Source organism: Odontomachus brunneus, unplaced genomic scaffold (genome assembly GCF_010583005.1).
Source record: "Odontomachus brunneus isolate Ranch 3 - 2012 unplaced genomic scaffold, Obru_v1 Obru_scaffold_154, whole genome shotgun sequence".
NCBI lineage: Eukaryota > Metazoa > Arthropoda > Insecta > Hymenoptera > Formicidae > Odontomachus > Odontomachus brunneus.
Genome location: NW_022639604.1, coordinates 33,592 through 47,202, shown reverse-complemented (window position 1 = coordinate 47,202; position 13,611 = coordinate 33,592). Strand labels below are relative to the sequence as shown.

At 29.7% G+C, this 13,611-nt stretch overlaps 1 protein-coding gene and 1 long non-coding RNA gene across 3 annotated transcripts in view; both read right to left on the bottom strand.

Moving 5' to 3' along the window:
• The window catches only part of LOC116850761, a 3,026-nt gene extending 1,094 nt beyond the window's left edge, over nt 1-1,932 (bottom strand). Inside the window, exon 1 of the mRNA XM_032829398.1 lies at nt 45-1,932. Coding sequence (XP_032685289.1) covers nt 45-900 — 856 coding nt within the window. The 5' untranslated portion in view covers nt 901-1,932. The remainder of the gene's footprint in view (nt 1-44) is intronic.
• Nucleotides 1,933-10,735: 8,803 nt separating this feature from the next.
• Nucleotides 10,736-12,997, bottom strand: LOC116850766. 2 transcript variants are annotated; one of them, XR_004379432.1, is made up of 2 exons: nt 12,464-12,997; nt 10,736-12,321 (listed from the first exon to the last, which is right to left on the bottom strand). It is a non-coding gene; the product is annotated as an uncharacterized LOC116850766 (long non-coding RNA). The 2 variants fall into 2 exon arrangements; XR_004379431.1 differs by having other exon boundaries at nt 10,736-12,315.
• Between the last annotated feature and the right edge of the window lie 614 nt (nt 12,998-13,611).

Sequence of the window (13,611 nt, the reverse complement as noted above, 5' to 3'; positions counted from 1 at the left end):
TTTTATAAATACAATACTTAGTTCTTTTATGTCTTTAAAGAAATGTAAGAAAATATGCCAAAATTGCGAAGATATAACATCTATTATGTCTGCATCTATAAGATGAACGATATATTTAGATGGATTGCTTGGGAGAGATAAATTTGATTCCTGTAACGCGTAGTATAACGTCATCGGACCGGATACAAAATCAGAACATATATAATGTTTTAAATGCCACAAGCGAGTTGAATTAGAAGTGTAATTAGGAAGAATACTTAAATGCCTGTAGAATACATAATTGTTAATAAATGTAACAATGTCATCATAAGGTTTCGCACCAGGAAATTTTATGAACTTGTGTCTGTATTCAGACACAATCTCTTTCAATGAACCATTAATATGGGTGATATTCATGTTCAGTAATAGCAACAGCTTGGCGCAGCAATCCGTATGATTTCGATGAAAAAGTATTTTATGATCATTACAAAAATTAGCTGAATAGCAAATTTGGCACGGCTGGACGTTTATTTGTTTGTAACAAACATAACAAGATTTCGGGAATATTAACATTTCTGTTTCATACCGGTATGTTTCGCGTGATAGAACAGCCAGTATTTTTACTGTAACGTCTTGTCGTGATTCCATCCATTCTTCGGAGTTACGGTATGTGTCCCAATATGATATGTCCGTTATTACGAATGTTATAGCATTGCACATCTCCAAGTGTGAATATTTATGTACCTTCTGGTGCTCCTTAGAACAGTAAGAAATCATATTGCACTGATTACATGTTATTAAGTCTCTGCTGGGCCGTTTGCAAACATGACAAACGTTTGGATTGAAAAACTGATTATATTTTTCTTCTGTGTATGGTCCATAAAATCTAGATAACACTTTTGGATACTCGAATGAATTCATCGCAAAACTTCTTAATTATAATTTATGAATATCTTGCTTATAATATTTACTTCAAAATGATGCGCGAAACTCGACAACTTACACAGAGTGTAACAGAAATATTTATACGAATTATATATAGATGTTTAACCAGTAATAGTTCACGGGACACTAATAACGAATACAAATATGTTTGTACCGAAAAAGTTGTTGACAAAATAAATTGTAACTACCAATATGAGGAACTAGAAATATTCATCAGTGTGCAATTATAATATGATACATTCCTTATGAAAATCTACTTTAGGATTGAAAATGTAGCACAAAGTTTAAAAAGGAAGATAGTTTAGTAAATTTGTGCTAAGTTTGAACAAAACTTTATGCATTTTGGTAATGTACTAAAAAAAATACTTTAAATGAATTAAACCGTTAAGAGGACTTTTTTATATGTAGTGATCAGCTTTCCTCGTTCAAACAATGGTAAGTGTTACTTAACTTTGATGGACGAGCGGCAGTAATTATTCTATTATCTCTTATATAATAAGTTTTATGTATTCTGAAAAAATAAGAAATAAAATACTACTGATTTGTGTCTGAATGCATCCCTCAGTAAGAAAATTATATTTATTCCTGAATTTTATTAAGAAATGAGTGCCATCACATCTGTACTGAAATAAAATTACGATAAAACAATACATTATTTTCTGCACTTGAATGGGTGGGTCGTGTGATTTAAATTCATTAATACATAATAAAATGCACATTTCGGTAATAAAATCTTCCAGTTACATAATTTCTATATGGCACACAACCGTGGAATTTGTTTTGTCTGTATATTCGCTTCCTGGTTATATCTATTATTTCTTCTATCTTATTTACATTCTTTTGTGGTATATTTTCCGATTCGGCGGTTAAAAGCAACGGACACTCTTATTGCTGTTACAGATTCAAACCATGATCCTACAAATGAACCTTATGTTTCAAGTATAATCAGATTTGGTCGCTCATATGAATCTGAGCGTACTTATTGTGGCATGGCTCTGATACATATTTAACATAAAGTTCCTGGTTGCACATAGTTATTGCAAATAGAACACACAAACCCTAGATCTTTGGATTCGAATATTGGCGATTTGATAAATGCAATATACAGTTCCTTAATTTTTTTAAAAATATGTAAGAAAATATGCCAAATTTGCAAATACATTCCATCTATTCTAATTGCATCTATAACAGGAACAATGTATTTACGTACAGTGCGTGGAAGTGATAATAAATTTGATTCCTGCCATGCGTAGTATAATGTCATCGGACCGGATATATATGCAGAACATTTATAATGTTCACATGTGCAGTGCTGAGTTGAATAAGAAAATTTTAATATTATACGAATATATGTATCTTTTGTGGATATATAATAATTAAGAAATGTAATAATGTCATGATAAAGTTTCTCTTCAGGAAATGAGATGAACTTTTGTCCGTATCGACCCTCGACTGTCTCTTTCATACAGCCGTTAATATAGACGATATTCGTGTTTAGTAACAGCATCAACTCATCGCAATATTTTTTATGAAATAAATTAAATAATATTTTGTGATCATCACAAAAATTGGCTGAATAGCAAGTGCTGTAGAGTCTTATGTTTGCCATTCGGAAACACAAATAACACGTTTTTGCACATAGTATCATCTCCGTTTCATACAAGTATGTGCAGCGTGATAAAGTTGTCAGTATTTTTTGTAAAATTTCTTTCCGTGATTCTATCCATTCTCCCGGGTTACGATATGTGACCTAAAACGATTTGTCCGTTACTGCATTTGCTATAACTTTGCAGATTTCCAAACATTAATATCTCTCCTGGTGCTCCATGGATCATTAAGAAATCATATGGCATTGATTACAAGTTATGAAGCATCTGCTGGGCCGTTTACAAACATGACAAACATTTCGATTGATAAACTGTTTATAATTGTCTTTTATATAAGGCTCCACGAAATCTACTAATTTCTTTAAATTCATCGCAATACGTCTTAGTAACTATCATTTACGAGTATTTTGTTTGTAATATTTACTTGAAAATAATGCGCGAAGCTTGACAAGTCCCCAGAGTGTAACAGGAACGTTTATACGAATTATATATAGATGTATAACGAGTAATAATAATACACGTGACAATAATAACGAATACAAATATGTTTATATCGAAAATGTTGTTGACAAGATGAATTGTAACTAACAATATGAGGGCCTATGAGTATTCTTTGGTGTAAGGATGACAATATTCATTCCTCATGAAAATCTACTTTAAAAGACTGAAAATATATTACAAAATTTATGAAGAAAGATGCTTTAGTAAATTTGTGGTAATTTCTAGCAAAATTTTAAATATTTTGGTAATGTGCTATAAAGGTCACTTCAAGTAAACTAATCCGTCAAAGAAATGTTTTTGATCTGTGTGATCAGCTGTCCATGTTATGACAACGGTATGTTCCTTAACTTTGAAGATCGAGAGACACGCAGAGATCTTAACGGCTAAAACGATGTTATCAGGACTTATATAACGTATCGTTAAATATTCACGGAGTATTATATTATATTTACTCACAAACATTGAAATGATGGATCAACATTACGAATGCGACAAATATTAGTATAATGTGTATTAATGTGCAAGTACTTACATAACTGCTGTGAGGTTTTCAACAAATTATTATTCTGATAAATCGAAACAGAAAATAGTTTAAAACAATTTACACAATAGTCAAAATTTAAAAAAACTGTTTGGAATTCTTGTTTTAAATAATAATGCCTCATTACCAAGCAAAATTGATTTTTTTCAGCGATATAACAGAGCTTTTAAGAAAATCATAAACTCTATACAAATATATAATTTTTTATAAGCGAGAAACTCAGAAACCAATGTCAATTATGAAATACCGAATGCTATATAGTTGTACAAAATTACATATAAATTATGTACATTTGTGTATATATTATTTAATAATAAATAATAATAAATTATGTGTACATATACATAATTATATTTATTGAGGGATTATATATATTTATACATAAGCAGCATTAAGCAGCCTTGTACAAAATTATGTGTAAATCCATGTAAAATTATATATAATCGTGTAACGAAACTTACATTACTTTGCATATATCTATCTGGTCCAATTTAACTAAATTATGTATAAAGCTCCTTTATATAATGCAAATAACAAAGATTCTAAAGCTATTAAAGAGCGATTACGAATGTAATAGTATCATTTTAATATTACGAACATGTAATATTAAAGTTTAGTGTGGAGGTATCGGGTGTGGGAATAAAATTCGTGTTAATACTGGAGTACAAAATCGGTCTAAGTGTGGAAGGTTGATTCGTCGCACCCGAAGGATTGCCGAAAGATTGCCGAAAGAAAATTTTGAACGTACGTCTGACACGCTGAACAATTTTATCTTCCCACAAACTTAATAAATTTATACTCCCATAAACTTTAATATTACACGTTTGCAGAGTTGGGAAGTAACGCGTTACTTGTAACGACGTTACTATTTCGTTACTTTTTTTTGGTAATGATTTGGTAACGCCGTTACTTTTTTGTTTCAATAACGAAAAAGTAACGGCGTTACATTTTCTTTAGTAACGAGTAATGAAATTCATCGTTACTTATATCGTTACTTTTTACTATGATGGGTTCTGTACACAGAACGCGGCAACGCTTGCCATGCGAAAACAATTAATGTGCTGCTTTCTGTAAAGGCCATTCTACAATAAGCAATAAATTTTAAGTCATAATAAAATCGACCAATCATAGTCGATTATTAGAAGAATAATCCACTGTAATTGGTCAATTTTATTGCGACTTAAATTTTTTTGCTTACTGTAGAAAGCTTCTAAAGCGTGACCTACAATGAGAACTTAATCCATAAAATTTAAGCTTTAATCTCTAAGCCGTGAGAAATTATTTTTCTTATAATTGACTGTGATTGATCAACTTCTTATGGCTTAGGATTTAAAGCTTAAATTTTATGGCTTAAGTTCTCATTGTAGACCACACTTAAGGGGCGTCGCACAAGAATTGACATAACAGTAACGTAAGACGTACCGTAAGAACTGACCAATCACTTTGAGTATCGTCGAACCGTAAGGTCACCATTTTTGTGAATACTCGATTGTAATTGGTCCATTTTTACGGTACGTCTTACGTTACTGTTATGTCAATTCATGTGCGGCGTCCCTAAACCCATTCTACATTAGTCGCAATCGCAAGATCGCAAAGAAATTGTACCAATCATAATTGATTATTTTTCGATCGCAAGGAGAACAATCGACTATGATTAGTCAATTTCTTTGCGACCTTGCGACTTGCGACTAATGTAGAATGGACTTTATATCGTTATGCAATAATGTGTGCTTCCCGCTTAAATATCTTATATTTTGTCTTTATATATGTATAATTTATGTACAGTCTCTTCTACTATTCGTTTTATATGCCGATTTTAACTTTTTTTTTTACAAAAGTAACGGAAAGTAACGATTTTTTTATATTTACTTTTCAAATAACGGTAACGCGTTACTTATTAGAATCAGTAACGAGTAACGGTAACGAGTTACTTTTTACCGCAAGTAACGGTAACGGTAACGCGTTACTTTCAAAAATAACGTTCCCAACCCTGCACGTTTGTACTATTAAGATAACACTGCTACATTCGCTCTTTATTATTCTTAGAAACCCTGGTCTTATTTAGTTATATGTAATTGTATATAAAACAGTTTTTATATAATGGACAGTTAAGTAATAAAAGTTTTAAGTAATAAAAGTTTTAAGTATTATTTTGTCAAAAGTTAGGATACAATATATTTTTTTATGTTATTTAAACCTTATAGTAAGTAAATCACCTAAAAATATACTGTGTTCAGTAAATTTAAATAAACTAAATATTATGTGTGTAATTGTTGGTATATTTCATAACAAACTTTAAATAATTTTATGTAACTTCAAATAACAAATAACTTTTTGTAAAAGAAGCGTACGCTGATCTTTCAGTTTCTGCAGATCCCTCAAATACAGAGGTTAAGTAGTTCATGTGAAAAATTGTACTAAAATTTTATCTTGGAGATTTTTAGCGATACGTTAAAAGCGAACATTGTACGTCGTAATTCCATCATTCGGTGATCACCCATTTTTTCTACTGACTACAGAATAACTTATTTAACTTAAACGAGCATATACAAAGTAGTGATGCCAATTAGCTCTGAATAGTTTGGGGAGGCACTTAGAACAAACACTTGAAAATATATTTGCAGGATATAAAATTTATTTCGGTGAAATAAAGTTTATTTTTATATACAAATGTGTTACACAATATACTTTATATCGCACAAATAAATATTGAAATGTAGTTTTTCTCAGTGTATCTAGTTGTAACATGATGCTCATAACCATATAATATGTTCAGAAAGCTATTTTATGCTATACTTAGCGCTAATCGTGGAAAATAATGCGATATATAACGGATAATATTATGAAATCATATACATACTTCGTTTGAGCACAGTATAAACAATTTTTACCCAGATACGTTTTAGAACATAGCCGATAGCCAAAACAATGAAAGCATTACTTTTTCAGTGATTACGTAAAGTTAAGTTTTATGATTTATTCAATTATAGAATATATCCAGGAATTTGTTCAGAACGTATTGAGGCAAAGTTTACATATGCTATTTCTTTACAAAAAGAGGAGAGTGAAACATAACATTTATTTACTAACGAATGTATACTATTAAAAAAACCTATATTTTATTGGCGATTATGATTACATTTGTATTTAATTTACAATAAAACGTGAAAATTCGGAAGGCACTAATATTTCCAAGATTGTTTTTATGCTTTTTAACATATTTTGTCCATTTAAAAAGTAAAAATTATAACAGATGCAATGATTTATATTGATTACAAGGTACAGCATAAAAGTATAACTTATATAAAATGTTTTACAATTATTCCTACCACATATCATTAGCAGAACACGCAGACGATAAAGGAAGAATTTACGAGATAATTATATAAAACTCATTATGGATTGACTGTAGCTGCATATAATACCTATAACTACGGAATAACATGCGACAAATTGTAAAATTTTAAGACATTATGTATGCAGTAATCTTTCTGTTATTACATATATAACATAGTATACGTGTTTTGAAAGAATAAGAAATTAAACACTATTTATTTGTGTCTGAATATGTCCTTCAGTAAGAAAATTATTATCTATTCCTGAATTCTATTGAAAATGTAGTGACATCAAATCTATATTAAAATGAAATTATGATTAAACAACACTTTACTTTTAGCCTTGGACTGGTTCGGTCATGTGATTTAAATTCATGAATACATAATAAAGTGCGCATTTCGGTTATAAAATTCTCCAGTTATATAGTCTCTGTATGGTGTACAACCGCGGAATTTATTTCTTCTGTACAATCGTGTTCTGCTTGTACCTGTTTCTTCTTGTATTTTATCTACATTCTCTTCTGCTGTACTTTTTGAATCTGCGGTTAAAAGTAACGGACAATTTTGAGCTATTACTGCTTCTATAGAATGAAACCATGTTCTTACGAAAATAGTTTCTGTTTCAAGTAGCACAATCACATTTGGTTTTTCAAATGACTGTAAGTGTACATAATCGTAGTACGGCTCTGGTACATATTTAACATGAAGTTTCTGTGTTAAGTTCTTGCATTTAGAGCATACAGACCCTAGAGATTTGGATTCAAATATTGGCGATTTTATAAATACAATACGTAGTTCCTTTATGTTTTTAAAGAAATGTAAGAAAATATGCCAAAATTGCGAAGACATAACATCTATTATATCTGCATCTATAAGATGAACGATATATTTATGTCTAATGGTTGGGAGACCTAATAAATTTGATTCTTGTAACGCGTAGTATAATGTCATCGGGCCTGATACATAATCAGAATATATATAAGATTTTAATCCCCAATAGCGAGTTGAATTTAAAATGTAATTAGTACGAATAAATAAAAAGGTGTGGAATGTATAATTATTAATAAATGTAACAATGTCATCATAAGGTTTCACACCAGGAAATTTGGAGAACTTGTGTCGAGACACAATCTCTTCCAATGAATCGTTAATATAGGTGATATTCATGTTCAGTAATAGCAACAGCTTGGCGCAGCAATCCGTATGTTTTAGCTTAAAAAGCATTTCATGATCATCACAAAAATTAGCTGAATAGCAAATTTGGCACGGCTTGACGTTTAATTGTTTGTAACAAATATAACATGATTTCGCGAATATTAACATCTCTGTTTCATACCGGTATGTTTCGCGTGATAGAACAGACAGTATATTTACTGTAATGTTTTGTCGTGATTTCATCCATTCTTCCGAGTTAGGGTATGTGCCCCAAAACGATATGTCCAATGACATTATCAATGATATAGCATTGCACATCTCCAAGTGGGAATATTTATGTACCTCCTGGTGCTCCTTGGAACAGTAAGAAATCATATTACACTGATTACATGTTATTAAGTCTCCGCTGGGCAGTTTGCAAACATGACAAATGTTTGGATTGAAAAACTGATTATATTTTTCTTCTGTGTATGGTCCATAAAATGTATATATCTCTTCTGAATATTCGATTGAATTCATCGCAAAACTTCTTAATTATAATTTAGGAATATCTTGCTTGTAATATTTACTTCAAAATAATGCGCGAAACTTGACAACTTACACAGTGTAACAGAAATATTTATACGAATTATATATAAATGTTTAACCAGTAATAGTACACGGGACACTAATAGCGAATACAAATATGTTTGTATCGGAAAAGTTGTTGACAAAATAAATTGTAACTACCAATATGAGGAACTAGAAATATTCATCAGTGTAGAATTACAATATGATACAATCGTTATGACCATCTACTTTAGGACTGAAAATATAGCATAAAGTTTAAAAAGGAAGACACTTTAGCAAATTTGTGCTAAGTTTGAACAAAACTTTATGCATTTTGGTAATGTACCAGAAAGAATATTTTAAATGAACTAAACCGTTAAGAGGACATTTTTTATATGTAGTGATCAGCTTTCCTCGTTCAAGCAACGGTAAGTGTTGCTTAACTTTGATGGACGAGCGGCACACGGTGATTTTAATGATTATAACGATATTTTTAGGACTTATATAATGTACCGTTGTAATATGCACAGAACATTATAATATATTTACTCTCAAACATTGAAATAACGGATGAACGTTATATATGCGACAAATGTTGGTGTAATGCGTGTTACTATGCTAGTGATTACATAACTGCTTTAAGATTTTGAACAAGATATTATTATAATTAACCTATACAGAAAATGATTTAAAATTTAAATTTGTTCAATAACCAAAAATTCAAAAAGCTATTGGGAATTCTTGTTTAAAATAATAATGCGTCATTATCAATTAATATGAATTTTCTTCAACGATGTAACAGAGCTTTTAACGAAATATTCTCTATAAATATATTATTTTGAAAGAGAGACACACACAAGCGAAAGTCAGTTAAAGTATATTAAATACTATATAGTTACATATAAATTATGTATTATTATATATAATTATATTTAATTAGCAATCATATATAGTTATAAATAAGCAGCATTAAGCAGCATCATACAAAATTATATGTAATAATGTAACGAAATATACATAACTTTTAATACATCTATCTAATTTTATTTAATTATATATAATAATATATATAACATTTTACATAACGGATAGTTAAGTAATTGAAATTATAAATATTGTCATGTAATAAGTAAGTTTTAAATTATACTTGTATGTTACTTAACCATTATTGTAAATAAATAACCAAACAATTGTAAATAACTTTCGAAAAATTCATTTTTTTTAAAAGAAGCGTAGGCTGATCTTTCAAATTCCTCCGATCATTCATATAGAGAAGTTAAGTAGTTCATGTAAAAAATTGTGCTAAAATTTCACCTTGGAGACTTTTAGCAGTATGTTAAAAACAAACATTGCACGTCGTAATACGAATAGCCCTATCATTCGGTAATCATCCAATCTTTTTATTGAATAAGGTATAAGTTATTTAACTTAAACGAGCATATACAAATTAATGATACCAATTATCTCTGACTAGTCGGCGGAAGTATTCAGAACAAATACATCAAAATATATTGATAAGATACAAAATTTATTTTTGTGAAATAAAGTATATTTCTATACACGAATGTTTGACAGTACACTTTATATCCCACAAATAAATATTGAAATATATTTTTTCTCAACGTGATTAGTTTTCCATGATACTCATTACCTTACAATATGTCCAGTAAGCTGCTATATGCTATACTTACCGCTAATCGTGGAAAATAATGCGATATATAATGGATAATTTTATGCACTTCGTTTAAGCACGGTATTAACAATTTTTAGCCAGATACGTTTTAGAACATAGCCGATAGCCAACACAATGAAAGAATTTCTTTTTCCGTGATTAAATGAAATTAAATTTTATTATTTATTAGATTATAGGATATATCCAGGAATGTATCAGAAAGTGATCAGAACGTATTAAAGCAAAGTGTACATATGCTACATCTCTACAAACACTGTAGAGATACCTAATATACATTTACTAACGAACGCATTAAAAAGTTTACATTTTATTGGCGACTATGATTATACTTGTATTTAACTTACAATAAAATGAGAAAGCTCGGAAGGTAAGAATGCTTTTATATCTCTTAATATATTTTGATAATTTAAAATGTAAAAGTCGTAAAAGATGCAACGAATTATGTTTATTACATGATACAACATAAAAATAAAACTTATATAAAATGTATTACAATTATTCCTATCACATATCATTTGCAGAACACGCGGACGATACTGGAGAAATTTACAAGATAATCGTACATAACTCAGTAAAGAATGATCGTAGCTGTATATAATACCCAATTATAGAATAGCGTGCGGCAAAGTGTAAAATTTTAAGAAATTATGTATGCGACAACCATTCTATTATCTTTTATATAATATGTTTTACCTATTCTGAAAAAGTAAGATATAAAATACTATTGATTTGTGTCTAAATGTATCTCTCAGTAAGAAAATTAATATTTATTCCTAAATTTTATTAAGTAATGAGTGCCATCACATCTGTATTGAAATGAAATTAAGATAAAACAATACATTACTTTCTTGAATGGATGGGTTATGTGATTTAAATTCATGAATACATAATAAAATGCGTATTTCGGTAATAACATCCTCCAGTTACATAGTTTCTATATGGTGGACAACCGACGAATTTATTTTTCCTGTATATTCGAATTCTGGTTGCACCTGTCACATCTTCTACCTTATCTACACTCTCTTGCGCTATATTTTCCGAATGGGCGGTTAAAAACAACGGACACTCTTGTGCTATTATTGCTGTTATAGACTTGAACCATTTTCCTAGAAGTAAAGCATCTATTTCAACTAGTACAATCACATTTGGTTACCCATATAAATCTGAGCGTACATAATTGTGGTATTGCTCTGATACATATTTAACATAAAGTTTCTGATTATAGTTATTGCACGTAGAACACATAAACCCTAGATCTTTGGATTCGAACATTGGCGAATTGATAAATACAATATACAGCTGTTTTATTTTTTTTTTAATATGTAACAAAATATGCCAAATTTGCAAATACATTCCATCTATTCTAATTGCATCTATAACATGAACGATGTATTTACGTACAATGCGTGGAAGTGATAATAAGTTTGATTCCTGCAATGCGTAGTATAATGTCATCGGACCGGATACATATGCAGAACATTTATAATGTTCACATGTCCAGTGCTGAGTTGAATAAGGAAATTTTAATATTATACTAAAATATGTATCTTTTGTGGGTATATAAAAATTAAGAAATATAATAATGTCATGATAAGGTTTCTCATCAGGAAATGAGATGAACTTTTGTCCGTATCGACATTCGACTGTCTCTTTCATACAGCCGTTAATATAGACGATACTCGTGTTCAGTAACATCAACTCATCGCAGTATTTTTTATGAAATAGATTAAACAGTATTTGGTGATCATCACAAAAATTGGCTGAATAGTAAGTACTGCAGAGCCTTATGTTTCCCTGTAGAAAACACATGTAACACAATTTTGCGCACATTATCATCTCCGTTTCATATTGGTATGCGCAGCGTGATAGAGTAGTTAGTATTTTTTGTAAAATTTCTTTTCGTAATTCTATCCATTCTTCCGGGTTGCGGTATGTGACCCAAAAGTATTTGTCCGTTATTGCAGTTGCTATAACTTTGCAGATTTCCAAATGTGAACATTTATGTCTCTCCTGGTGCTCCATGGAACATTAAGAAATCATATGACATTGATTACAAGTTATTAAGCTTCTGCTGGGCCGTTTAAAAACATGACAAATATTTGAAACTGGACACATTTGGAATTTCAAACATTTGCATTGAAAAACTGATTATAATTACCTTCTATGTATGGCCCCACAAAATCTACTAATTTCTTTAATTCGACCGCAACACGTTTTAGTAACTGTCATTTACGAGTATTTTGTTTGTAATATTTATTTCGAAATAATGCGCGAAACTCGACGAGTTCCCAGAGTGTAACAGGAATGTTTATATATAGATGTATAACCAGAAATAATACACGTGGCAATAATAACGAATACAAATATGTTTATATCGAAAATGTTGTTGACAAGATGAATTGTAACTAATAATATGAGGGCCTATGAATATTCATTGGTGTACAGATGACAATATGATTGATTCCTTATGAAAATCTACTTTAAAAGACTGAAAATATATTACAAAATTTACGAAGAAAGATGCTTTAGTAAATTTGTGGTAATTTCTAGCAAAATTTTAAATTTTTTGATATTGTACTATAGAGGTCACTTTAAGTAAACTAATCCGTCAAAGAAATGTTTTTGATCTGTAGTAATCAGCTGTCCGTGTTATGACAACGGTATGTGTTCCTTAACTTTGAAGATCGAGAGACACGCGGAGATCTTAACGGCTATAAAGATGTTATCAGGACTTATATAACGTATCCTTAAGTATTCACGGAGCATTATATTATATTTACTCACAAACATTGAAATGATGGATCAACATTATGTATGCGACAAATATTAGTATAATGTGTATGAGTGTGCAAGTACTTACATAACTGCTGTGAGGTTTTCAACAAATTATTATTCTGATAAATCTGAACAGAAAATAGTTTAAAACAATTTACATAATAGTCAAAATTTAAAAAAACAGTTTGGAATTCTTGTTTTAAATAATAATGCCTCATTACCAAGCAATATTGATTTTTTTCAGCGATATAACAGAGTTTTTAAAAAAATGATAAATTCTATACAAATATATTATTTTTTATAAGCGAGAAACCCAGAAACCAATGTCAATTATGAAATACCGAAAGCTATATTGTGGTACAAAATTACATATAAATTATATACATTTATATATATATTATATAATAATAAATAATAATAAATTTTAAGTCATAATAAAATCGACCAATCATAGTCGATTATTAGAAGAATAATCCACTGTAATTGGTCAATTTTATTGCGACTTAAATTTTATTGCTTATTGTAGAAAGC